The 27,901-nt window shown below is 45.3% G+C and overlaps 1 protein-coding gene across 6 annotated transcripts in view; it reads left to right on the top strand.

Annotated features, from left to right (window-relative positions):
• Positions 1–26,863, top strand: part of NEK5 (NIMA related kinase 5) — a 100,957-nt gene extending 74,094 nt beyond the window's left edge. For all 6 annotated transcript variants that reach the window (XM_068267117.1, XM_068267116.1, XM_068267119.1 and 3 more), the window contains exons 15-23: positions 5,314–5,397; positions 6,205–6,303; positions 7,870–7,950; positions 9,895–9,978; positions 14,611–14,707; positions 17,093–17,221; positions 22,326–22,445; positions 24,029–24,143; positions 26,509–26,863. In XM_068267117.1, coding sequence (XP_068123218.1) covers positions 5,314–5,397; positions 6,205–6,303; positions 7,870–7,950; positions 9,895–9,978; positions 14,611–14,707; positions 17,093–17,221; positions 22,326–22,445; positions 24,029–24,143; positions 26,509–26,848 — 1,149 coding nt within the window. In that variant the 3' untranslated portion in view covers positions 26,849–26,863. The remainder of the gene's footprint in view (positions 1–5,313; positions 5,398–6,204; positions 6,304–7,869; positions 7,951–9,894; positions 9,979–14,610; positions 14,708–17,092; positions 17,222–22,325; positions 22,446–24,028; positions 24,144–26,508) is intronic.
• Positions 26,864–27,901: the final 1,038 nt, after the last annotated feature.

Raw genomic sequence — 27,901 nt, 5'->3', positions numbered from 1 at the left:
TTGAGTTTTTAACACAGAACACCTCATTTCCCGCAGCCACCAGCGCTACAACAAGCACCACATCCGCTGCATTTGACACTTCGCAGGAGTTATTTGGTGGTGGTGGTGAAATCACTGATTCTCAGCCACTACTGCCACAACAACAAGAAGGCGCAGGTACACCACCTCATACGTCTGAGTTAGGTGGCGATAATATGGACGTAACGTGTGTGGATGGGGATGATGGTGGACCACCTGAAGTTGGTGCACTTGAGGAGGTGTCTGAAGAAAGCACAGCTGGCCAGGAGGATTATGATGACGATTATACGGATACCACATATGTTCCCGGTAGAGGAGATGACCAGGGGGACAGTTCAGAGGAGGAGTCAGAGAGGAGTAGGAGGAGACGACTCTATGATAGAAGCAGAGGGAGCTCGTCCTCAGAAACAGCTGGGGGCAGTGTCCGGCGCCATGTATCGCCAGCTATGGCCAGCCAGCACACATGCCCTTCAACGTCAGCTGCTGATGCCACCGTAGTGCCATCAGCCCAGGGGGGCTCAGCGGTTTGGAAATTTTTTCACGTGTGTGTCTCAGATCGGAGCAAAGCCATCTGTTGTCTCTGCCAGCAAAAATTGAGCCGTGGAAAGGCCAACTCTCACGTAGGGACAAGTGCCTTACGAAGGCACCTGGAGAGAAGGCACAAACAGCTATGGCAAGAACACCTGAGGAAAAGCAGCACCCCTCAAAAGACAAGCCACCCTCCTTCTCCTCTTCCTCCTTCAGGTGCATCGTCTTCATCCACTTTCTCCCTTGCACCTTCACAGCCACCCTCCTCCACACCGCCTCTTCCCTTGAGCGGTTCCTTCTCCTCTGCCCACAGCAGTACCCAGCTGTCCGTGAAGGAAGTATTTGAGCGGAAGAAGCAAATGTCTGCCATTCACCCTCTTGCCCGGCGTCTGACAGCTGGCGTGGCGGAACTATTAGCTCACCAGCTATTACCATACAAGCTGGTGGAGTCGGAGGCTTTCCGTAAGTTTGTTGCCATTGGTACACCGCAGTGGAAGATACCAGGCCGCAATTATTTTTCACAAAAGGCCTTACCCAAACTCTACCGTGCAGTTGAGAGGCAAGTGGTGTCATCTCTGGCACACAGCGTTGGGTCAAGGGTCCACCTGACCACAGATGCCTGGTCTGCCAAGCACGGGCAGGGCCACTACATCACATACACAGCCCATTGGGTCAACCTGGTGACCGATGGCAGCAAGCAGGGAGTACGTGGCTGTCACACCTCCACGGCTTGCAGGCAGGCCTCCAGCCACCTCCTCTCCAACTGCTACCACCGCTTCGCTGTCGTCATCCTCCTCCTCCTCCTTGGCTGGTGCCACGATCTCCTCTCCAGCTACACAGCCCCAGCACCCCAGGGCCTATGCTGCATGCCAGGTACGACGGTGCCACACAGTGTTAGACATGTCTTGCCTGAAAGCGGAGAGTCACACTGGAGCAGCTCTCCTGGCTGCTCTTAACAAACAGGTGGAGCAATGGCTGACCCCGCACAAGCTTGAGATCGGCAACGTGGTGTGTGACAATGGCAGCAATCTGATTGCTGCGTTGAATTTGGGAAAGCTGCCACACATACCCTGCATGGCACATGTGCTGAATCTGGTCGTGCAAAGATTTGTGTCCAAGTACCCAGGCTTAGAGGACGTCCTGAAGCAGGCCAGGAAGTTGTGTGGGCATTTCAGGCGCTCTTACAAGGCCATGGCACGCTTTGCGGAGATTCAGCATAGAAACAACTTGCCGGTGAGACGCCTGATTTGCGATAGCCCGACTCGCTGGAATTCCACCCTGCTGATGTTCTCTCGCCTGCTAGACCAGGAGAAAGCCGTCACCCACTACCTGTATCATTACAGTACAAGGACACAATCTGGGAGGATGGGGATGTTGTGGCCCAACAACTGGACACTGATGCGAAATGCATGTAGGGTCATGGAGCCCTTTGAGGAGGTGACCAAACTGGTGAGTCGCGATGAGGGCACCATCAGCGACTTGATCCCCTACGCCTACTTCCTGGAGCGTGCTGTGCGTAGAGTGGTGGATACAGCTGTGGAGGAGCGTGAACGAGAAGAGTTACGGCAGCAGGAGTCGTGGGAGCCATTTACACACGAACCCGATGTTCCCACAACACCTGCGGCAGCACAGAGGGGGGAGGAGGAGGAGGAGGTGTAGGAAGAAGAGGAGTCGTGTGGGGAAGGAGAGGAGTCAGACTCTGATGATGGTGATGATGAGGAAGGTGTTTCTGTGGAGGAGGAAGAGGCGGCGGAAGAAGAACAACCGCGGCAGCCGTCACAGGGGGCTTCTGCTGCTCCACGTTCCTGTGGTATTGTTCGTGGCTGGGGAGAGGAAGAGGAGTTGCGTCCCGTTACTGAGGAAGAGCAAGAGGAGATGGAGAGTACGTCTGCATCCAGCTTTGTGCAGATGTCCTCTTTCATGTTGTCCAGCCTGTTGAGGGACCCCCGTATCAAAAAACTCAAGATGAATGACCTGTACTGGGTGGCCACGCTACTAGACCCTCGGTACAGGCACAAAGTGGCGGACCTCTTAGCAACTCAACAAAAGACGGAAAGGATGCAGCTTTTGCAGAACAAGCTGTCGATGATGCTTTACAATGCATATAAGGGTGATGTGGCTGCAAAACGCAATCAAGGTACCACTGGCAGTAACCCTCCTCCTCCCAAGTCCACGCAGGCAAGGACAGGACGCTCCAGCGATCTCAGGGTGATGTCGGACATGCGGACGTTCTTTAGTCCAACTCCTCGCCATAATCCTTCCGGATCCACCCTCCAACAACGCCTGGAGCGGCAGGTAGCCGACTACCTGGCCTTGAGTGTGGATGTAGACTCTGCGAAAAGCGACGATGAACCCTTGGACTACTGGTTGCGCAGGCTTGACCTGTGGCCAGAGCTGTCCCAATTTGCCATACAACTTCTCTCTTGCCCTCCTGCAAGCGTCCTGTCAGAAAGGACCTTCAGTGCAGCTGGAGGCATAGTTACTGAGAAGAGAAGTCGCCTAAGTCACGACAGTGTTCAGTACCTGACCTTTATCAAGATGAATGAGGAATGGATCCCGGAGGGCTACTGCACGAGCGAAGACTAAGTCAGTCCCCACACACAGCATCTCTGCCTGCAGGCCGCTTAACTGCCTTCTCCGCCACCACCAACAGGGTCCAGGACTCTAGGCGGATTCCTGAATTTTTAAGGCCGCTGCTAGCAGCGGCCGCTACACTAATTTTTCTGGTGCGTGTACATGCCTGCCTAATTTTTCTGGCTGCACTGTGGGCGGCTGCAACAACAAAACAAAAGGCATGTACATGTGCCCATCCCCCTTCATGATCATTACCTTGCCGCGGTGAAGGGGCTTGCGCATCACAATGAAGCAATGACCGCCGGCTATTTGAGTGTCTCGGGTGGGGGTGGCACACAAAAGATAATAAGGTCGTTGCTTCATTGTGGTCAGACCAAATTTGATCAGCTGGGCAGTCACTGTTGTTCTATCATTGAGCTACCACAGCCCGGCGACCATATGGGCTTGAAAAACGCCACGGCCTACACTCTGGCCACGGTGCACACCAGTCCAGTACGGCCGTCACTACACAAACAGCTGTTTGCGCTGCGTTACACAGTGAGTTTGGTGTGTCAGTGTGTAGCAGAACTCTAATTACACTCCCTGATTGATGTATACCCATGCAAGACGTTTTAAAGCCCTTTAGGCCTGCAATTTAGCATTCAATGTGATTTCTGCCCTTAAAATGCTGCTTTGCGTCAAATCCAGATTTTTCCCCGGGACTTTGGGCATGTATCCCACTCCGCCATGCCCCCCTCCAGGTGTTAGACCCCTTGAAACATCTTTTCCATCACTTTTGTGGCCAGCATAATTTTTTCTATTTTTGAGAGTTCGCATCCCCATTGAAGTCTATTGCGGTTCGCGAACTTTTCCACGAACCGAACCTTCTGCGGAAGTTCGCGAACCGAAAATCGGAGGTTCGCGACATCTCTATTTATATGTTGCTTGGGTAATCTAGACAGGATCTTTAACCAGCCTGGTCATTTTCCACCCCCATCGTGTTTGTCTCCAGGCTTCACTGTGTCCTCTTATTACTTATAGCATACTGTGCATGTGTGACTGTACACTGACTGGTCATACTAGGGATCACTGTGAAGGAGATGGTCAGCTTATCACATGCTGCAGTATGTGTAACAGAGCATGCCTATTTTTGTACTTTAAAGTGGTCTGAAACTCAGCATTTCTTTGCTCTAAAAGATTCCTTACAGCCTTAAACATACTAGCACAAAAAAATGTAGCAGAACAGCATTCAAACAGTTAAACACAGCAGTGTGTCCTGCAATGCCACTTATGATGTAACACTTATAGATGTAACACAGTGAGAAAAAAGAAACACAGCCGAGTTCTATGCAGGAATGGCAATGTACATACAAATGTTAATCTCATTAAGGGATTGATTCACTATAACAAATAGCGTGCCTTAACAGAGTTAACATGCCTTATCAGAGTTAACATGCCTTATCAGAGTAGCATTGCGAGTGTTACAAACTTATGCCTGCTAATTGGCAATGACGAGAGCTCCACTTGTCCTGCCCTGAGCCCCTGTGGGTCCAGTCACTTTAAAGGACATTATCCCTGCACTTATCTTTTGATTGGCCCAATAGGCTGCCTGTCACTTGTCAGGAAACTTGACAGGCAGCCTATTGGGCCAATTAAAGTGCAGGGATAATGTCCTTTAAAGTGATTTGACCCGTAGGGGCTCAGGGCAGGATGAATGGAGCTCTCATCATTGCCAATTAGCAGGCATACGTTCGTAGAACTCACTATGCTACTCTGATAAGGTACGCTAACTCTGATAAGGCATGTTAACGCTGATAAGGCACGCTATTTGATATAGTGAATCAACCCCACTGTCACATGTCATTTATTCCTTGACTAGGTCCCAACTAGAGAGTCATTTTGCATACCTGAATATTTAACCCTTTTAGTGATAAAAAGACACACAGCCTAGTTGTATGTCGAAATGGCACTGTACATGTTTACATCATCATGCCACCTGTCAGTTCAGGCACCCTTTAAGCGTTGATTGATCTTGAGCATGACGAATTGCAGAGCATACAGCTGCAACAGGCTGAAGGCACCTGTACAGCCATCCTTTTTTAACTGGACAATGGTTTCGGGCAGCAAGCGTTTCCAGTTTGTTCCTAATGCCAATGTTCAGTCTGCTCAGTGAATAGCAGCCACATGTGTTGATGTGTAATGTTTGCTTGACAGGAACATCGGAAAGAACTGGAACACATTCGGCAGCAATACCACAATGAACTTAAGGAGATAAAAGCTCGGGCTGCAGCACACCAGGTAAATTGGACGGCAGTGGCATAATTACAGTTCATGGGGCCCCTCAGAAAAACTTTGATGGGGCCCCCAGTGTTCACACCCCTTCCCTTGCCTACCCCTGGTGATCCGCACAGCCTGAGGGCCCATCTCACAAGGGGCATAAAACAAGTGTTGCCCTCATGATCGTCACACCCATAACAAGTGTAGTCACAAAAACACCTGATTTGAAGTATAGTCCCCTGTATGGGAGGAAGGGATGGTTAGTAGATGGGTCCCACCACAATTCTGGGGCCCCCCGTGATCTCAGGGGCTGCTCCCCTCTAGTTACGCTCACAGGAGAGTAACTTAACTATCCTGGGACCCCCTCAAAAAATTTGCCAGTCTGGGCCCCACACACCATATAGTGCTATGTGTTGCGTTGACCCCCCCCCCCCCCAACGTCTGTGCAGCACACAAAATCTCCTAACCCCCCCCCCCCCAATCTTGCAGAGTAGTGCAGCCAATCACCTAGCAACTCATGTCACTGCGAGCTGCTAGATGATGTCCATCTCCTATGTCCAGCCCCTTGGCCTGCAACCGACCAGACCCTAGGCCTTTGTGGCCTTTCCAGAGATCCTGCCCTGTGCATGCTCCATGTACCCAGAGGTGTCACATTGCACATAGCATGGTGGATATTGTGCTGATCTAAGAGCAGTGTGGTCTCCCTGTTGTGGAGCCAATCTTTTAAACCGCTCCAATTTTTTTATTAACTTTGCTACTGTTAATGTGATTTTAAAATGAGCTTCATAAATATGAGAAAAAATTAGCTTATTATATGGTGATATACAGGAGGCTCCCAAGGCCACCGATGGAACATACCTTGTGAATCCAGCTAATGGAGGAAGACCATCTCCCACAGAGCAACCAGACAGGAAAGAGTCACCTGAGGTAAGTACACTGATATGGCTGAAGGGTGAAAATGGTCAAAGCATGACAAAGTAAAAGGGATTTGCTGAAGCCACTGAACATTGGGGAACATACACCAAGTGGACAAAAAATTAGACACCCCTTATTTGAAAGTAAACCAGTCCAACAGTGACATAGAGTGCTTATATAAGAGATGCTCCGTTTCGGACGATGTAAGCCAGTCCAATAACACAGAATTGCTTATATATAAGGAATGTTCAGCTTTGGATGATGTAGTTAACACGGAAGTAAATGTCAAAATGGGTAAGATGAAAGATGTGAGTTTGAAACGACTCTTTTAGGATTTTCTTGCCCAGCAGTATCTTGGGTATTTAGAAAGCGGCAGTTGAGGAAAAAAAAGTCAAGTGAAAATGACTATTCTGGTCGAAAAAGGCTGGTGAACCAGAGAGGTGAAAGGTGGGTAGGAACAGGAGGGCAAAAACATGACAAATTACCTCTGAATTTAATGCAGGTGCATAACAAAGCATATCCCAATGCACAACGAGACTGCCTTTGCAAAGGATGGGCTTTAGCAGCAGCAGACCATCAAGAGTGCCTTTGGTATCACAGAAAAATAGGAAATTTGCCTGATGTGGGACATTTCCACCATGCTCGATCGGTCTCAAATTGGTTTAAGGGACATCAGTTTAATCTGATTCCATGGCTAGCTCAGTCCACTGACCTTAATCCTACTGAGCATTTGTGGGATGAAGTCGAAAGATCACTTAAAAGCTTGGAAATGGCACCATCCAATGAAACCTAACTTAGAGCTGCCACGATGTCAGCATGGGCCAACATTCCTCAGCTATGGTATCAGCATCTTGTTGAGTCCAGGCCAAGAAGAATCTCAGCTGTGATCAGAGCTAAAGGTGGCCCAACTCATCATTATTAGAGGGTGTCTCTAATTTTTTTGGCCACACAGTGCAAGTGATCCAGCACTACCGGCCTAGGTTTATTGCAAGTTGTCTACAATTATCATTGCTATGAGAGATTACATCATAATCTTCTGTGGTGGCTTAGAATTATAATAATACATACAATGCATGTGGAAAAACTGTCTAGCCTTAGTAATCTGGTACCTATAAAGAACAAGAGCATTGCTGCTGTATACTCCAAGGGTCAGAAATTCAGCGGCAGAAAGACTGCTTGCCTGGTTCCAGGTCCCACCAGATTTATTTCTCATACAGAGAACACAATTTCAAGGTCCTTCACTACAGTACCATGCATGCTCATTGGCACCCTCGTCCCTGGCGCCTCCCACGATGCGGTCCAAGCGGCGGTCATGTAACTACAAACACTTCCTCCTTCCGGGTTGAAGGAGGAAGTGTTTGTAGTCATGTGTGACCGGCGCATGGAACGCAACGTGGGAGGTGCCAGGGACGCACCGAAGAAGATGTCATACAGGTAAGATTTACCCCCCCCCCCCCCCCCCCGCACAGCTTTACTGGGAGATATCCAGATAGAACTATCCGGATGTCTCCCGAATTCGGATTCGAGCAACCCTGCTGGTTTTTACTTTTCTTAAGTACTTTCTTATGTGCTTTTAAGGATCTTCAACAAGAATATGATAAAATCATCATGCAAAACAGAGAAGAGAGAAGAGCTTTACGCAGGAAGCATAATGGAAAGGTAAATTGTCTGCAGAAATATGAACAAACTGAATATAACACTCAAATTTCAATCAGTGTAACTACAAAATGTGGAGACTTATAATAAAACCTTAGTGTGACCCCTGACTTTAGACCCTAGCAAGTTCACACTTGTTTCAAAACTGTATCCGTGGCTCCATTTTTTTGCCCTGGACAAAAACAGAGCCACGGATACCAATGTTAAAAATGGCGGCTGTCTTCACACACTTCAAAATCACATCCGTGGGCTCCTTTTTAGAAAACTAAATGGAGAGTCCGGATTTAGAAGATTTTCACTGAGCCCAGCTACCCGCAAGGGCAATGAAAGGCAACACAATAAAGGATCTCCCTCTACACAGAGAACTTTTGCACAATAACGGATGCCAAAGCAGATTGCCTACCGCCTGCTCCTCCCCTCAGCGTCATCTTTGCGAACCTCTTTATCCAATAGAATCACACAGGAAGGAAGGAAACGTTTTTGCCATACAGTATGTTTAAACAGACTGGAAACATGCTGCAAAAGCACAACATTTTTCTAAAAACTGATCCGTTTAAAACGCATTCTCATCTGCATCTTGACAAGTGTGGACCAACCCTAAGTCAGGGCACATTTCCACTACAGCGAATCTGCATGTGTTTTCTGCACGCAGATCCGCATAGCCCATTACAAATAATGGGACTGTTTCCACTTGTGTGGGATTCTGTGCGGTTTGTCGTGCAGAAAAAATCTGCACGGCAGAACCATCAGAATTTGCACGCCGCACACCCGCACGTGATTCGTCGGTAATGTAACTAAATGGGAAAACCGCAAGTGTTTTAGTCTTGCGGTTTTCCTGGTGTTTGGCGTTTCCGCGTGCATTTTCGATTAAAAACCTATGTCAATGCTTGCCGGCATTGACATAGTTAAAATCGCGTTGTCAAAACCGCGAGTGATTCCACGTGAAAATCCGCATAGAAACGGCAACACAACCGCATGCGGATTCGTTGCCGCGACTTTCCCATCTAAATCTCGCCACACAAGTGGAAACGTACCCTCACACTTGAGCAGTACCATCCTTCCCCATGCATATGGCTGGATTTGACAGTGTAATCACACAAGGGACGTACAGTGCATAAAGAACAGGTGATGGTTGCAGGTAGCGTGTGTAAGGCCCGGTTCACACTGGAGGAATCAAAAACTGATCTGTGTAAAAACTGATCTGTAGGATGTATCCGTTTTTATTTGGCATCAGTTTTTGATCCGTTCCATTAGCCTGTGGTCAATGTGACATATTCCTCCCCAAACTTGCGGTCTGTTCAGCGGAACGTGCCCAATGGATCCATTCTAATGGAGCAATGTGAATCGGTTTATTGGTTAACATTGGATCCGTTCACATCATTGGCATCCATTACGGTATTGTCCGCTAAACGGACCATTTTGCTTGCCAATGTGAACCACAGCCTTCCTTCCAGTTATGCTAGTAGAGTAATCCTGAAGTGACATAACATAGATACTTATCTTAGTAGTAGGAAGTCTCTGGATAGTCCAGAGGCTTTGCAGATCCCATTATTCAAGCGCTGGGTCCCTCTCTACCTATTTGACCCAAGACAAATAGTTTTCTTCAGTGTGCAAGCTTGTCCATACCGGGCATGAGCGAGTAAAATTCCTGCATGCCCAGTAAAGTGAAGCGGTTGCACATGAGTACTTTCATTCAACTAAGCATACATTTGCACACTGAAACCTATGTGACTAGCTTGAGTAATGTAGGTAGAGAGGGACCCAGTGCTGGAACAGTGGGCTGTTAGAGGATCCATAGTTCAGAAGCTTCCCAATACTGAGATAAGTGTCTAACTTTTTTTTATTTCTTTATTGCTTTAGGGAAAGATATTTGCAGTAACATTTGTATTTATGATGTGATTTAAAAATGAAATAATTTCATTGTTTTGTTCATAAACCTCTTCATAGGGAGGAATCAAGTTTGAAATAAACGACATGATCCCAGAAGACTATAGATGTGACGGCACCCCTCCAGAAGATCGCCATTCAGAGGTTGGTGGAACCCAGTGATTTTTTTTCCATATGGACACTTTGCTTTCCTCTATGTGGCATGTCAGTGTGCCATCAGCGAGTGAAACAACCTCTTTCTCACATGTATAGAATGTTTAGGATCCCGGCATTCCCTGATGCAGTTTGAACTAACTCATAAATTGTGGTACAACAATATAAAGGAGGATGATCAGGTGATCCCACAAAAGCTGTTGCATGTCTACCAGGGGTGCTCGGATACCCCTTTTCAAAATCCGGATTGATCCGGATCGGGATACCCAGATATCCGGATCCAGATCGCATATCCGGATTTGACCTTTTTGGTATCCGACCCGGATCAGATATCCGACCCCAGTATCCGGGGTATCTGGGCGGATTCGGATATCCGGATAGAAAAAACGGAAGTGGCCTTTAAATTGCTTTAAAAAAACATTTTTTAGGGTAAATGAGGCATGTAGCATCATTATTTTTTTAAAGGGAGCATACACTCTGACTGTCACTCACTGAATGAAATCAAGCTAGCTAGTCTAATTAACAATATAACAATAGTGTAGTGATAGTGAAGGGGTTAAACACTGAACAGCTTTAGGTTTATCACTGTGTAAGCACTTGCTAGTCCAGCAGCACTGGAGCATGTCTCTTAGTGAGCAGTCACACAAGCAAGGATGATATGTCTCATCATGGCAGCCCTCATTATTATACAAGGGGGGCTGGCCAGTGTTCCTTTCTGTGATTGGGTGCCAGGGCTTAGGCTGGGTGTCCTCTGGTTGGCTCAATGAAGTCAGGTGGGGCTGGCCAAGGTTCCCCTCTGTGATTGGTTGCTAGGGCTTCTGCTGGGAGCCCTCTGATTGGCTCAATGATGTCATCTCCTTAGTTACAGTATTCGGATCCGGATATCCGGATATGCGACCAAATATCCACAGAAATCCAGAATCCGAATCAAATAGCTGAAAAAAGTTTGGATATCCGGGTTACCCGGATATTCGGAATCCGGATGAGCACCACTAATGTCTAGCATAGACAGCGGAGGCATACAGCATTATGCTCATTGGTGTAACTACAATTCTTGGGGCCTCCCAGCAAAACTTTAATGGGACCCCCCAATGTTCACATCCCTTCCCTTAGTGCCCTTCATGGCCTGGGGTCCCATCTCACAATGGTCATATAAGAAGTGTGGCCATCATCATCTTCACACCCATAACATGTGTAGTCACAGAAACACCTGAGATGAAGTACAGTCCCCTGTATTAGAGGAAGGGAAGGTTAGTAGTTGGACCCCCCACAGCTCTGGGCCCCCCATGTGATCGCAGAGGCTGCTCCCCTCTAGTTACGCCCCTGATTGTGCTATACGCAAATGTGGGAGACAGTCAATATTTCCCTTATTTAAAATCATTGTGAAATATTGGGGAACGTCAGTAATGTTACTACCTTGCACCGCTGTATATTATGCTGAAATCTGATCACATATTGATCACACCAGCCCTACCGCTAGCTTTGTACTGCACAAATCAATACAAAGCTCTGTGGGATCTATAAGCAGTTGATATTCCGATGACAGATCAATCAAGAGTGCCCTAGTTCTTCATAGATTTTTGTTACATTTTGTATATTTGCAAGACATTAACCACTTCACCCCAAAGACGTTTTTTCCCTAACGGACAAGGGTGATTTTCCCCTTTTAGTGCTCATCCCTTTCATTTGCCAATAGCTTAATCATTACTAATCACAATGAAATGAGCTATATCTTGTTTTTTTCACCACCAATTGGGCTTTTTGAGGTTGATATTTGTTTTCAGTAATTACTTTATTTTCTATGCATTTTAAAGGGAAAAGCATGGAAAAAATGAAAAAATACACTATTTCTCCAATTTCATCCCCTATAGTTTTAATATTAACACTGCTACTGTGCATAAAACCCACACATTTTATCTGCCTATTTGTTCTGGTTATCACAAGATTTTGATTATGTCCCTAGTACAAAGTATGGTGACAATATAGTATTTGAAAATAAAGGTGTCTTTTTTGTCGTTTTGTTTCCACTATTTTCACGTGCACGCGCGGGAGCACGCGCAGCCACGCACGCGCACAGCAACAGCAACATTGTCTGACTTGTCTGGAGCCATTAAGAGGCTCTAGCAGGACGTTTTTATAAGTCAGGTTGTCATAAAGTGGTTAAACCCATTACATGAACGTGCTCTAGAACAGTTGTGCAGAAACGTTTGCAGGAACGTGGACTTCCTTCTATTTCATATGTTGTTGTTTTTGCTTTTTTTAAAAAATTGCATAATTACCTTTGCTGCGTACATAGACTTGTGCAGACCACGCAGGCATACAGTGTAGCTGTGCTGTGCATGCGCAGGTCTACGTTCACAGGTCTGTAAACTATGCACGCATGACGCATGCAGTTGTTTGTGTAGTTTACGCACCTTTCCATGTGCACAGCGGACACGGACACAGCGACTCTGCCATTTTACTAGGTAAGATTACATCTGATACCTAATCTACTGAAGACATCTACCATTAGACTTTCTCATCGGCAGTGAGATTATTATTTATTATTTTTAGTATTTATATAGCGCAGACGGTACTTATCCGTTAGCCGGGCGCATCCGGCAGGTGGCGCTGTTGATCTTAATTCCAATCATAATTACTTCACGTCAACCTGTGAATGTAAACGCCGGATGTGCCCGGCTTAAACAGATCAAGCCGCCGGCTTGCTTCGTGAGTGTCTCGCTCTCCTCCCGCTCTTGCCCTCTCTCGTATGAGCCTTGGGGAGGGGACATGCGTGTCCCCCCAGAGTCGTTCGTCGCGGCATTGCGACGAACGACTCTGGGGCGACACGCATGTCCCCTCCCCAGTGTTCTATAGGAGAGAGGGCAAGAGGGGGAGAAGAGCGAGACACGAAGCAAGCCGGCGGCTTGATCTGTTTAAGCCGGGCGCATCCGGCGTTTACATTCATAGGTTGACGTGAAGTAATTATGATTGGAATTAAGATCAACAGCGCCACCTGCCGGATGCGCCTGGCTAACGGATAAGTACCTGTGCCGACATCTTCTGCAGAGCTGTACAGAGTATATATTGTCTTTGTCACGACCTGTCCCTCAGAAGGGCTCACAATCTGATACCTACCATAGTCATGTCTATCTATGATACAGTGAGATACATTTTATTACAAGCTTAAACCCCTGAGCAATCTGGGTGACCAGGTACAGTATTATTACTGCTGGCTCCTGAACACTGAGTAAAGAAACATTCCACAGTGATGTGCCTGTGGATAGTGGATAGCACTCTTGCGTTGTAGCACTGGGTCCCTGGTTCGAATATTGGTCAGTTGTTTTTACAACCTTTTAGGCTGATCCCATCACTAAAAAGTGAATGGGACAGCCACGCATTTTTACAAAAAATGCATGCAGCATGCGTTCCCGGACCGCACAGGTCCGGAACGCATGCAGTGTGAACATCAGACATTGCACTCTATGCAATGTCTGATGTCGTGCGTTTCGGCCACCTGCACGCGTTTCCAAAACGCGGCTGGAAACGCGTGCAGTGTGAACGGGGCCTTACTTGTGACTCCCCAACGGTGCATGTTTTGCAGGCAACCTCACCTATGCACAGCTGGGGTAATTAGTGTCTCAGCCACATGGAATCCACCCAGCTGAGACACTAATTACCCCACCTGTGCATAGGGGAGGCTGCCTGCAAAACATGCACCGTTGGGGAGTCACAAGGGCAGGTTTGAGAAACACTGCACAAGGCACTTGAGACAGAATTTTCCTCGGGCTAGAATATTGTGCTTTATAGCTTGACTATCTCACATACTTCTTTACTGGGTTAATATCAACCGAATTGATCAGCATTTTAATGCATGCTTGATATTAGGGTTTTTTTCAAGGTAGGGTGGTGGTAAATCACTGCAATGGGTCTGTACCTGAACTGTGTGGTATATATTGTCTTCCCAGAATTTTGCTGGGTCGGGTTTGCAATTTTTGGTATGATTCAGCATTTTAATATTTCAATAAAGAAGTGCAGTTGTGCAGCATATACTGGTTGGTTCTCTTGTTCTTTTTTAGGTTTATTGTCTAGTTACCAGTGCTAGCGCATGCAATTTTTTAAAAATGGATGTGACATTTTTGTCAATATCTGCACAGAGTTTGTATGATCTCCCCATGTCTGCGTGGGTTTCCTCCACATACTCCAGTTTCCTCCCATATCACAAAAACATACAGATAAGTTAATTGGCTTCCCTGTAAAATTGGCCCTAGACTATGATGGACACATGACTATGGCAGGGATTAGACTTTGAGCCCCTCTGAGGGACAGATAAGTGACAAGACTGATTTTCCAACAAGAAATGGCCTTAGTTTGGGTACACACAAGCCTATATTTGTTCTTGATTGACAAACGATCCTTTCAAAATCATTGGACTGTCAGTGAATGCGGAGCTGACCCATTGATGTACACAGGAACTTGCAGGAACAGTGTGCAAAGCGCTGTGGAAAGTGTCCATGCTATATAAATATCTAACATACGGTAACTACAGGGATACTTTCACATATCCTGGAGTTAACCACCAGTGTTAAGAATGCCTAAATGTCTTTCCAAAAATATAACTTGGTTTGTCAATGTTGGTTACAGGACACAGATCCCCTCAATGATACTTTAACGTTCGACATGGGAATGAAGCTGGAAGGTACACAGTGGCATAAGGCACATGAGCACTCAGGACAATCAGGTACTAAATGCAGCACAAATAATAACATGTCATTCCCTTCACTACTGATGTCCCCAAGAAATCATGCCATTTAAAGGACCACTATCGCAAAAAAAATTAAAATGTAAAATACACGTGTAAAAGAAGCTTATTTGTTCTAGGGTAAAATACGCCACAAATTGCTTTTCTCCTGTGTTGCTGTCGCTTATTGCTCATGGGGGTTCTCAGTTTTCTTCTTTTTTTTAATTTTTTTTTTTTTACAAAAAGCACTCCATGGAAGAGATCTATGCAAAGATGCCTGCCAGCCTCCCTTCTTACTTGCACACTATTTTGGCAGTTGGATAGGGCCACTGCGATTCAGAAATTGCATTTAAAGAGAAACTCCGACCAAGAATTGAACTTTATCCCAATCAGTAGCTGATACCCACTTTTACATGAAAAATATAATGATTTTCACAAACAGACCATCAGGGGGCGCTGTATGACTGATTTTGTGCTGAAACCCCTCCCACAAGAGGCTCTGGTACCGTACGGTACTCTGGGCAAACTGCCACAATGTAACAATGACACACACAGGAAATGGCTGTTTATAGCTGTCTGTTAAAGCCAGAACAGCTACATAATCTGCCCACAGTAACAATGTCACCATGTAATACATGTCAGAATGTGAATCTGGGAGAGGAAAGATTTTACAATGAGCAAACTCTGACTAAATCATGTATACATAATTATTGTAAAAATTAAGCACCTTTTTATATAAAATTATTTTCACTGGAGTTCCTCTTTAATAATAAAGAATCTTCTGATAATCCCCTATGAGGAGATGGACTAATCCAAAACCGAACAGTTCTGTCAAATGTGTACAACCTATTGTAAGGGACAGCAACATAGGAAAAAATAAATTTATAGTGTATTTTACTCTGGAACAAAAGTACATTTTATACGTATGCATACGCATGCATTTTACATTTTCATGATAGTGGGCCTTTAAACAAAAAAAAAAAAAAAAAAAAGAAAATGATGGTGCTGGTCTAGTTTAGGGGACTCAGCAGGAAACCTCATAGGGAAATTCCACTAATGTGATTGGGTGGACAGCACCATTTCCAAATGCTAGGTTTCAGATACACTCAGGGGGAGTGCTAGACAAACCACACATGTAAAAGATAGCTGTACCTCTTCACAGAAAACTACAAAAGCAGCCAGTAATTGATGCAAAACATATCTTCTTTTAGGGGTAATATTCTATATTTCTATTCATTTACCTTACCGATCAGATGTTACTTTAGAAAATCTCCTGGAGGATGGATTCCATAGTATGCCTTTTATTTTTACATATACTTCAATGTTCCACAATTTCACCTACTGCATGGTTCCACAAGCCTCACTCTGACACTATCAGCTAAGGCATTACAGAAATGGAAACAGCTGAGTGCTGCTACAATAGGTGTATCCCTGCTGCACCAGCTGACGTTTCCTGCAAGCTGTGCCACAGTGGCTAGGGCAGGGGTGTCAAACGCAAATACAAAGTGGGCCAAAAATCGAAAACTGGGATGAAGTTGCAGGCCAACCTCATTGTCTAGTGGCCACTTCCCTCCCTTATAAAGTTCTCTGGACTGGCTAATGTCCCCATTCTCTCCATATACAGCTCCCTGATGTCTAATGCCCCCCCATATAGTTTCCTGGTGTCTTGAAACAAAAAAAAAGGTTCAGGTTTGCTTTTAAGAGAAACTCCGACCAATAATTGAACTTTATCCCAATCAGTAGCTGATACCCCCTTTTACATGAGAAATCTATTCCTTTTCACAAACAGACCATCAGGGGGGCGCTGTATGACTGATATTGTTGTGAAACCCATCCCACAAGAAACTCTGAAAACCGTGGTACTCCTGGCAGTTTCCTGTCTGTGAACCTTGTTGCATTGTGGGAAATAGCTGTATACAGCTGTTTCCAACTGCAAAACAGCATGCGGCAGCTACATCACCTGCCCACAGTAAAAATGTCACCATGTAATAAATGTCAGAATGTAAATCAGGGATTTAAAGTATTTTACAATGGGCAAATACTGACTAAATCATTTATACATAATTATTGTAAAAATGAAGCACTTTTTATTACATTATTTTCACCTCTTTAAATATTTTGTTAAGTGTGTGCACACACATCCAATTTTGATTGGCCAATTTGACCACTTCCATGTAGTATAAAGGGCCAATAGATTTTGAATACTCTGAACAGATGTGTAGTATGAGCTCCCATACTTTACTAGTGGTAAAACTGGTCAAGAATTGTCCAATCAAAACTGTATGTGTGTATGCACCCTTAACCTTTATGTATCTTGAAGCTATGGTTTGTTCATGTATGCTTATATATTAGAGAGACATTTGCATTTCATTTTTCCCTGGAAAGGCAATGATGTTCTGGATCATATAGTAGAACACAGGAGACAATGGACAGCGAGAGAGCCTCAGACACTTCTGGGTAATCTAAATGCAGCTGAGATGACTTCTGTGTACGATACCATGGCTGACATACCTGGTGAGTGTTTACTAGTCTCACTCTGTCCTAAAGCTATATATCAGAAACAATGTCCCTCCTGCTCTGGTCTGTCTTATTCTCTGAACACTTTTCAACTTTTTCTTCTTAGAGCCCTTTTCCACTGTGAATTGCGCTTGCTTTGCTTTCGTTTGCTGTGTGCGCCATAGCCATTGGGAAAGGAGCATGTTCGTGATGAGAATAGTTAGGGGACAAAACTATGCACATTGGTGGGAAATGAGATCGGGGCAGGGGCGTACCTGGGTAATATATGGCAAACACTGAAATTGCGCCCCCCTCCCGTTCAGAGCCCCCTTCCCCTCTAAAAACTGCATCCTTTCTCAAGTACATGTGTTATGGTTGCCGGTGTCTTTTGGCTCGGGATATTGCTGAAGTTACTTTTTTGGGAAATATCTCTTATTCCCTCTCTGTCCTCTTTTCTAACACTAAGCCAAGTGGGCCCTACATACATAGATTAAGTAGCCATGTTCCCCAGATAACAGAATTAATCTGAGGTCTAAGTGACAGGGAGGCATGGGGCGCAGCACAGGGGCAGACATGGCGCCCATGTTGCTGTGGCGCCTATGGTACAAGCCATGTCTGCACCCCTCTAGATACGCCTCTGGAGCAGGGAAATGCCTGCCTTTTTGAAGGGGATCACCGCTAGTGGAAAAGGGCCCTTAGAATATCAAACTCTAAATATTCTCCCTCTATACTTACTGGATGTTTCAGAGGATGTTAAGATGAAGGTAATTTCTAGCTTACTTGGTGGCCTTGCCTGATTGTTAAGGCAATATGGTCTAGATTGTATAGAATGGTTAGCATTTTATTTACCAACGGCTTATGTCCAGCTAACGCGCTTCTTAATGCAAAAATTGATACATTATCCCAAATGGAAAATAAATTACTCGCTAAGTTTGCCTCGGCAGTTAGAATATGACGTCAGAGCCAAATATCTTTCTAAAGAACTAGATTGGAACTAAATTTTGGCCAAAATTAACTACATTTGCCAAAATGAATATCTTACGAGTTGCATCCAGGGCAACTTAATACCTTTTCTAAAATATGGGAACCTTGGCTCATTTCAACGCATGGTTCTCATTTACTCCTACGTATCCAGGTTTGACACTCTCTTTGTTCTCTCCAAAAAAAACAAAAGTTTGCTTTCTTAAAACAGAAAGAATTTGCGATAATTCAGGTTGGAGTGAGCTTGAGATGTCTCCCAGTGCATCACTGCTGAATATATGCAAATTTACCATTGTTACCCTTAGAAGCTAAACACACCTCCAGAACCGCTGGAATGCAATGATGTGTCAGTTTGTTAATTTGTACAGAGCCGTAATAATCCAACATGCATACAGACTGTTTCGGATTGTTTGATCCTCATCAGTGCATGGCATGGATTAATCTGGCTCTATGGAGTAGGGCTTGTAACATCGAGAGGTACAGACTAACCAGCAAGCTCATGGTGAACCAGAACTCATTGGAGTGTGTAACGGGCCACTATGTGTTCTCTCACACATAGCTTTTTTTCTTCTTCTTCTTTTTGAATGCACAATTTTCAGAGAATTTGTATGTTTGTGACCTCCACTATCTCTCTGGTTATTTTGTATAATTTTAGGATTGCATTTGCTATATGCTACTTTGCATATCCTATTGTTTACTCAATTGATATTTACTCTTCACTTCAGTACCCCACTGTTATGACTGCAGTGAAGCTTCAACCAGTATGTACTGTTTATCTTCACTTTCAATAAAGATGTTTGATAGCAAAAGAATATTAAAAAACTATTTTGTGTAATGTTTTGTTACATGTGAGTCCAGAATTATTGTATAATATATTTACTATTGTGACTAATTGGCTATTACTCTAGCCTTGATACTCGTGGTCCCTTGATTTATTTCACGGGAAGGTCTGTATGTTACTACAGTAGTCCTGCCCTGACAGGGATTGGCGATCCCGGATAAGTGAGCTTTCTGGTTGCTTGAGACTTAATGTTAAAAATAGGCCTAGCTAATGCAGTACTATACCCCACGCTATATACATACCATGCACTCTGTGTTAAATGTTAAAATACAGTAATTGAAAGTAAATTATCCTTGAGAGAGCTGTGGAACCCAGTCTGTGGGCAGAGCCCACAGCCTAAGAAGTTAGTTTCACCACTGTGAGTACTGCCGGTGATTAGTGCTGGCACGTACGCCAGAATACTACTCCTGGACTTCAGCTCGGCGTTTAATACCATCTGTCCACGCATTCTTCAGGAAGAACTAACTGCACTCGGTCTGAACCCAAGCTTAAGCCTCTGGATTATAAACTTTCTCTCCAACAGGATCCAAGTAGTCAGGTTGGGTGACACCCAGTCGCAAATTATGACCACGAACTCATGCTCCTCAAGGTTGCGTTCTGTCCCCACTGCTGTGCTCCCTTTACACCAACAACTGCAGATCTGAGGCAGACTTAGTCAAGGTCCTCAAGTTTGCTGACGACACCACCATTGTCGGTCTCATCACTAAAGATATCAAGGACTATTGTCAACAGGTGGAGAGAATCTCCCACTGGTGCAAAGAGAACAGGCTGGTGCTTAACACTGCAAAAACTGTTGAGCTAATCGTGGACTTCAGGAAGTCCGCTCCCTCTCCACCTCCAATCTACATTGATGGTACGGAGGTGGCTAGAGTGCCCTATGCCCGTCTCCTGGGCACTACCATCTCTAGCGACCTCAGCTGGAGGCTCAACATCACTGCAATCCAAATGAAAGCTGTAACGATTGTGGAATCGTATTCGCGGTCAGCGCACCAGAAGTGCGCTGACGCGGCGGATTTCCTCCACAAGAGTATATTTGAGGACACCCAGGCTAGGTGCTATGCACCCGCAGAGGGCAATTCCCTCCGGCAGATGGCGCTGTGGAGTGCAGGCGAACACAGTCGCTGCACAGCCACAGATGCCAGACGGGAATTGTACAGATCCAGGACAAGGTACGATCAGGCAGGGCTGGATAGCCCCCAAGAAACAGAGCAAAGGGACAGAACCAATGTGTGTCCACCAAACTAGTCACCACCCAGCGACGGTGAACACACAACGGCGGAAACGAAGTGAGAATGCAATCGCAAGAATGGCGATTGCCGACAGAGACACAAGACTGAGCAAAACAGGGCACGAGGGTAGCAAAGGCACAGCAAATAATACAATAAGGAGATACGGAAAATAACAAACGCTAGCTAACCGCGAACACCGCACTCATTCGCAACAGTGCACGCGGTTATGCGCGGTCTCCACGTGATAAGCACAATAGAGACAAGCACGCCTAACTAACCATTAACAGACAAACATGAAACAGAGGACGCGAGCGCTTGCTTAACGGTTACCTCACCGAGCCTCCAGCAAACGTAGCAGACAAGACAGACACACGAAAACAGGGACAAGCGAGAGATAGGATCCACAGCATTAGCGAAAAGTGGCTAGCGCGATCCAGGTACAGAGTAGCAGAACAGAAGGATCCCCAGCGCTAGCGAAAAGTAGCTAGCGCGATCCCAGAAGACAGAACAGAAGGATCCACAGCGCTAGCAAAAAGTAGCTAGCGCGATCCCAGGAGACAGAACAGAAGGATCCCCAGCGCTAGCGAAAAGTAGCTAGCGCGATCCCAGGAGACAGAACAGAAGGATCCCCAGCGCTAGCGAAAAGTGGCTAGCGCGATCCCAGAAGACAGAACAGAAGGATCCCCAGCGCTAGCGAAAAGTGGCTAGCGCGATCCCAGGAGACAGAACAGAAGAGATAGCTGGTAGCAACCGTTGCACCAGCTATACTCCAAGAACAGAGATCAGAACCATTTCCTGTCGACCACCGTTGGGACAGGACAATGGCAACAGAACAAACAAACAGATAATACAACCTGACTGGGCTAGAAGGGGAGCCTAAAGCAACCCCCAGGAATTAACTATACTAGATAGCAACGGCTGACACTCCAGCAGTGTCCATCAGGAACAGACCATGGAAGGGAAATGACCAGCCAAGCCTTCTGGGAAACATAAAGCTCTTATAGTGCCAGTCATCAAAGAAGGCAGGTAGGGGATTTGCATAACGAATGTATGCAAATTCCCCAGCAAGAGAACAGACCAGAACTTGCAATGGAAAGACAGGTCTCTGTTCCAGAGTCCTACAGCATGCAAACTTAAACAATGGTCAAAAGGCTGCCTGCCTGCGCAGGCAGCTGAGCGGATTCTCACAAAAGCCCAGCAGAGACTCTACTTCCTCCGCCAGCTGAGGAAGTTCGGCATGACCCATGAGATTCTGACCAGTTTCTACTCCACCACCATTGAATCGATCCTCTGCTCATCCATCCTGGTCTGGTATGCTGGTGCCACCACCAGCGACAGGCTCACACTTCAGAGGGTCATCAGGTCGGCAGAAAGGGTCATTGGGAGATATCTCGCCCCACTTGCCCTCCTACAGAACAGAAGACTGAGATCGAGGGCGCTGAGGATTGCTAATGATCCTTCTCACCCGGGGCACCGCTACTTCTGTCAGCTCCCACTGGGACGAAGGCTTCGGGCCATCTCCACAAAGACTGGCAGACACAGCAACTCTTTCTTTCCCTCAGCCGTTAGCCTCCTAAACTCCCTCCACATACTTCCATCAGCGCACAAATCTAATTGCTGATTGGCTATCTGACTTTTGGAACTGTTATGCAATGTACATGCAATGTAAACTGCTGCTCTAGTGTGTAAATTGCAACGTAAAATTTAACTGTTGCTCCTGTTGGGTATAAGTGCAACCTTCTGTTCCTGCTGTTCTATGTTCACTATCGCTGTCCTTCTCTTGAGCTATATGTACTGTGCCAAACCCAATTCCGGGCATGACCCCGAGTCATGCTTGGCGAAATAAATGATTCCTGATTCCTGGTTGGTTGAGACTCCTGGTTAGTTGAGTTATGGATAACTGGGGCTCTGCTGTAGGTTAGAGGGATCCTGTATGAGTATGTGTATAATGTCTCGCTTTACAATGTATCGAATAATTTTTATTTCCCTGCTGCTATCTATCAGTAAAGTTCCTTTTTAAGCCTGGACTAAAAAACTATTTTTCTTACATTTGTTGTTGTTCCTCTTACAGTGGAAGATGATGAAATATCAGAGAGGATGCAGTGGAAATATGAAGCACCGGGGACATTGCTGAGGTTTCTGGGAGATGCCGATATTAATGATTCCATCTTGGTTGATGAAGACTGGTCAGGTAATAATTCATTTCTCAATATTTGCAGTCAGAGTTGAATTATTAAGCATTTAAAAACAAGGAACACCAAGAGCCCCAATAATGTAATATGTACTGGTAAATGGTTACTAGATAGAGTAAATATTAATATTCACAAACCAGGGTTACCATTAGGCAACCACTGTAAAGGCAGGTGGGGAGATTTTCCTGACCCCACTCAGGAATAAGAAGTCGCTCTCTGTAGATGAAAAAAAGGGGGTTCAACCCTCCACACAGGGTGGACTCAATATTATGCAGGAGAACAGAGGCGCCAAAAGGATAAAAGGAAGCTAAATGAGCTTAAAACCAAATTCTTGGTAAATAGAGGAGGTAGTGGTGGACTTACCTCCTCCAAGTACTGTAGACACACAACGACTGTAGTAAAGACAGTCAATATATTTTATTTATGAACTCCAAATATACAACGCGTTTTGCAGGTTTGATCCCGCTACTGGGAAGAGGTGCATGGCTCTTCTACTGACCATATATGCTATTGCTCCGTTGTTATTGATGAAGCGGGATCAAACCTGCGAAACGCGTTGCATATTTGGAGTTCATAAATAAAATATATTGACTGTCTTTACTACAGTCATTGTGTGTCTACTTGGAGGAGGTAAGTCCACCACTACCTCCTCTATTTACCAGGAATTTGGTTTTTAAGCTCATTTAGCTTCCTTTTATCCTTTTGGCGCCTCTGTTCTCCTGCATATTATCAAGCATTTAGTTCTGGACAAATCGGTGGTTAGAATACGATTGTCCGAATAAAAGAGGAGTCTCTTTCAATACAAATGAAATGACTGAAAATGGCATGAACCCTATAATATAGTGTGTTATACTTAGATAGATAGTAGATATTGGTCTAAATGAACGTTGACCAAGATAGATCGGTGAAGGTTAACAATCTTAAATGACTGACCTGTATACACACTTGAATGATCAACTAAAACGGAGGAATTGATAGATAATGCGGACGTGACGTCTGAGGTGCAATTAACTGAAACGATCGATATCTGTACAAACACGCGATTATGAACGATCGACTGTTGTGCGTGCGATGTACACAACAAGATTATACATTGTTTAACTGTACACATTCCCTTTGATGAACGATCGTTAGTTGAAAAAACAAGATGAATCTCGATTGACTTCCGATGTTGGTTGTTGCTGTCTGTGTTGGTCGTGCGCAATTGCCTTCCGGAAATTGGTCAAAAGCTTATTAATCAGTCATTTTAATAGGGTTCAGACCAATATTTATCTAATGTGTGTGTAGCTTTAGTTGTGAAATTGGTAACTACATACCCTCATTCTGAAATGTGGTGTTTTTAAATGGTTTTTGGTAGTGCAGGTGCCATTGATCCCCCTGGTCAGAGTGGGGCTCTGGAGAGCATTTGTCAAAGAGGCGAGTATGGAAAAAATAATTTTCTGCTGTGCTTGCAAAAAATCTAGATATCCACTATTGCCAGAGTTATATTATTGCTAGATTCATCAGCTATGAATATGTGAACTGCATATACGATAGGAAATATAGTCTTGGCTGACAAGAAGTATGATTTTGTTTTTCTCAGGTAGAACCCTCGGGAACCAACCTCCTGCCGAAGGTGGAAAAGACCGTGCTGAACAGACCGCAGAAGATGATTTGGATGAAGATCGCTTTGAACCAAGATCCGATGATGATGACACGTAAGACCATTGGAAATTGTATATCTTGATTATTAGAGAAGATCTGTTCACATAGAAGGATTTTTAATCATGATAAAAAATGTACTGTATGGAAGATGCACATAACATACAACTGAGGTTTCGCTGGTGTCTCCATGTCAGCACACTGATGGGCAAGGCCCCAGTATCTATCCTGTTCTCCGTTTTTTGAGCCTCCACCTAGGTTTGTGCAGAAAGGTGTCCCTCACAGAGACCTAAGCAGCCCCTCTCGGCACTATGCGCTGAGCTGAGCCAGCCAAGAAATATAGGCTAGAGCGGCGAGCCAGGACGCCCCACTATAGTCAAATATCTTTCAGTACAAGGCTAACTGTGGAGGATTTGGAGGTTAGCATTGGCTATACAAGTTGTGTGTGTGTGTGGGTGTCTCTATGTCTCTCTCTGCTCTCCACCCTTCCAGTTTCACTTTTCCTTCATCAGGAACCTTCCTCCTGTTGTTGCTCCTGAATGTATTGTGATGTGCTATGTGCAATAAAAGGCTCTGTTTTATGTTGTACGCTCTGCTCTGTTTTTCTTGCTTATTGCTAATATGCCGACTTGGGCACCCTTGACATATAGAAGGCTAGATGGTGTGGAGGGAGTAGATCCTTGATAGTCGAGGCTTCCATTTGGAAAAAACATGCCCTGCAGACCTTATAACTGGGTCCTACTGGCTTTTGGTAGGCTTGGGTTGTCTCAGTGGTGGGCACAGATATCATAGATCTCTTTTTGTGCTAACAGGACTATTCAATGAACTGAACGTACAAGGTACATGTTCTGTGGCTGCATTTGGAATTATTTTATAATAGGATATGTGTGCTTATCTTGGTGTGTGTGTTTTTTTTTTTAATCTTTTTTGTTTTTGTTTTGTAAAAGTAAAACATACAGTTAAGGCCCCGTTCACACTTGCGGTTCTCTGCCAAACGGACCGGATGACCTGACCGGCTCCGGACCGGATCCGGATCGGAACCGTACGGTTCTGATCCGGATCCGATCCGGATCCGGTCAGTTTGCATCAGGTGTTCATCAGGATGCGATCCGGATCCGTTTGGCAAAAGATAGTAGAAAAGGAATAAAAATGTTGGGGTCTGGGAGGTCAGCAGAAGGTGGACCTGTGGAATCAGGCCCTCCGCTGTTTAGCACTCACCTCCACCTCCGACATACTGCCAACATCTCCAGCACGTTTAAAGTCACTGCTGCTCCACTCCAAAATGCTTGCCCATGTGTCCCCATCCAAAATCGCCGCTACAATACGCATAGGAAGTGGGGTAGTACATCCGGATTTTTAGCCAGTGTGTTGTGCGCTCTCCAGTTCTCATTGCTTTGTATTGGCCGGATGGTGCAGTCCGGCTCTGCTCCGGATACGGCTGCCGGAGGAGCCGGACCAAAAAATAGCGCATGTTGGGTCTTATGCCGGAGTCCGGATCCGGTCTGGATCCGGTCCGGACGAAACGGACGCATGTGAACGGACGCATAGGCTTTCATTGCTATGCCGTGCGTCCGTTCCGTCTGTTCTGCATGCGGTCCGGCTCCGGCACGGCGATTCCGGACGGCGACCGCTAATGTGAACCGGGCCTAACAGACAAGAAAAGAGCCTTTGTACAAGTAACTTATTGAATAAGAGACACACATGGCCATGATATACAGACATACATTTCATTAATAGGGGTTGAGCATAATGCAAAGGTATGGATCAGAGTCAGACTATCAAAAACCCATCCCTGAGTGTAAATAAATAAAACTACCAGCTTATGTCAAGAAGTTGTATTCCCTTACCTGGACACAGAGCTAATCCGTAACCAGTGGGAGTAGATCGATCCTGTCTTATGTCATTCACACTGTACTGTTGGTACACGGCCGTGGTGGTACATAAGAAGTATCAAAATATTGACAGTGTGGGCTATCATTAGAGTTGGGATAAGTGAATGACGAAGGTGGAAGTAAGAGGAAAGAACAAGACCAGACAGAGCACAGACCCCGAGCACTTACACAACAAGCAAACCGTGAAAGACAACTTCAGATAAGGTTTTACTGCAGGAAAGTTCAAATGGTCATTAGCTCTGCTCTGTTTCATAGTTTAAAATGCAGAGTGTAGTTTGTAAACTGCAAATATTAGAGAATGAAGCAAAGTTATAAAACAAGCTATATAACTGAAAATATGAGACTCTCTTCTTTTGTACTAATGTTCTATTAATTATCCGTACTACACATACAATTCATTATATCGTAAGGTTTTAGTTTTTTCTTCACTTCAGTGTCACTTTATCTGCAATGTTAGTGTTACCGTAAAGCAACCCATCTTTACCAGTGCTTCTCATCATCCGGTGTATGTTTGTGATCTTTGCAACAGCACTTTTGAAGAGTCTGACGAAGAGACGGAGATGGTGGAAATGATGGAAAAGGTTTTAACTCCCAGAGAGGATGAAACCTCTGATGAAGAACAGAATGATGTACAGCAGACCACCAATAAGGCCCCTTCCATGGAAGAATCCAGTGAAAGCAGGCAGAGTGCTGAGGATCAGGTGGACCAGTCAGCAGAGGGGGCAGCTGTGGTGAAGGACCAGAAAGCAGAGGAGGAAAACGCTGAGAAATCTGCTGTGACCAATCCAGATGCAGAATCTCCGCCCTGTGCTTCATCACCTCCTGTCAGTAAGGACAATGTGCAGTCCCCCATTTGTTCTGTAGAGTAAAGGGCTGAGAACCCATGTCCCCCAAAGGCTTCTGTGCAATAACTAAGTGCTGCTGAGAAACGAGTGTACTGAGGGGAGTCTAGGAAGCGGAATTAGTAGCGAGTATTAGTAAAGTTCTGCTTCAGCTCTCACTAACTAGACTTGGAACAAGTAAGTCTTGGACAGTGAAAAAGCTGTTAGTTAAGTAATCATTAGCTTCATTAATCTGATGAGCCCTCTGCAAAGATCTAGTATATCTCCCACTAATTCCACTTCCTGTAAGGATACAAAATACTGTTCAGCTATAAAATATAATGCTGAATGCTATAAATTATAAGTATTACCTAAGGAAATTAGTTTATCAAATGGAGAAAGCCAATGTGCAGCTCTGCACCTATCCATAGAGGTAGAGCCGGATTTACCATTAGTGACTGTAGGCATGTGCCTACAGGCGCATAATGATAAAAAGGTTGGCTCACTCTGTTCCTCGAGTGCCTTCCACCCTCCTTCCCTATGCAACTTAGTAATAAGGGTACCTCTGGCTACCTAATACTAAGGGGCACCTGTAGCTACCCATGACATGCAAGGGAAGTAAGGGAGAAGAGACAGCTGGGCCAGCCAGCTCACTTGCAGTGCCGTTCGGTGGGGGTTGTAGGTTCATGGAGGGCGAAGTCTAAGGTGCCAGGACATCTGTGCCTATAGGCACCTGTGACGTAAATCTGGGCCTGCATAGAGGTTTAAGTCATCTACATCCTCCAGTTTCATATTTTAAAAAGGTCTTACAGTTACTCAACCCCTACTTCCTGTCACTGCAATTTTCACCCCCTCATACAGACACATGGTTTCTACTGAAATCCAGGGATTCTGGGAAATGTAGTCTGGCATCTATTTTTCTTCCTACTCTAGGTGTCACAATGCAAAAACACATTAGAACTGGCAGTCTTTGGTAATCAATGGGCTCAATGTGATTTTGTGCTTGCAGAACAATTTGTAACAATTCACCATTTTTTGAGACCCCGTTCACACTGTTGTATTGCTGTTGGTAGTGGTGGAGGCACATATTTCAATGCATAC

Source organism: Hyperolius riggenbachi, chromosome 2 (genome assembly GCF_040937935.1).
Source record: "Hyperolius riggenbachi isolate aHypRig1 chromosome 2, aHypRig1.pri, whole genome shotgun sequence".
In the NCBI taxonomy this organism is placed as follows: domain Eukaryota; kingdom Metazoa; phylum Chordata; class Amphibia; order Anura; family Hyperoliidae; genus Hyperolius; species Hyperolius riggenbachi.
This window is presented reverse-complemented; position numbering and strand designations above follow the sequence as displayed.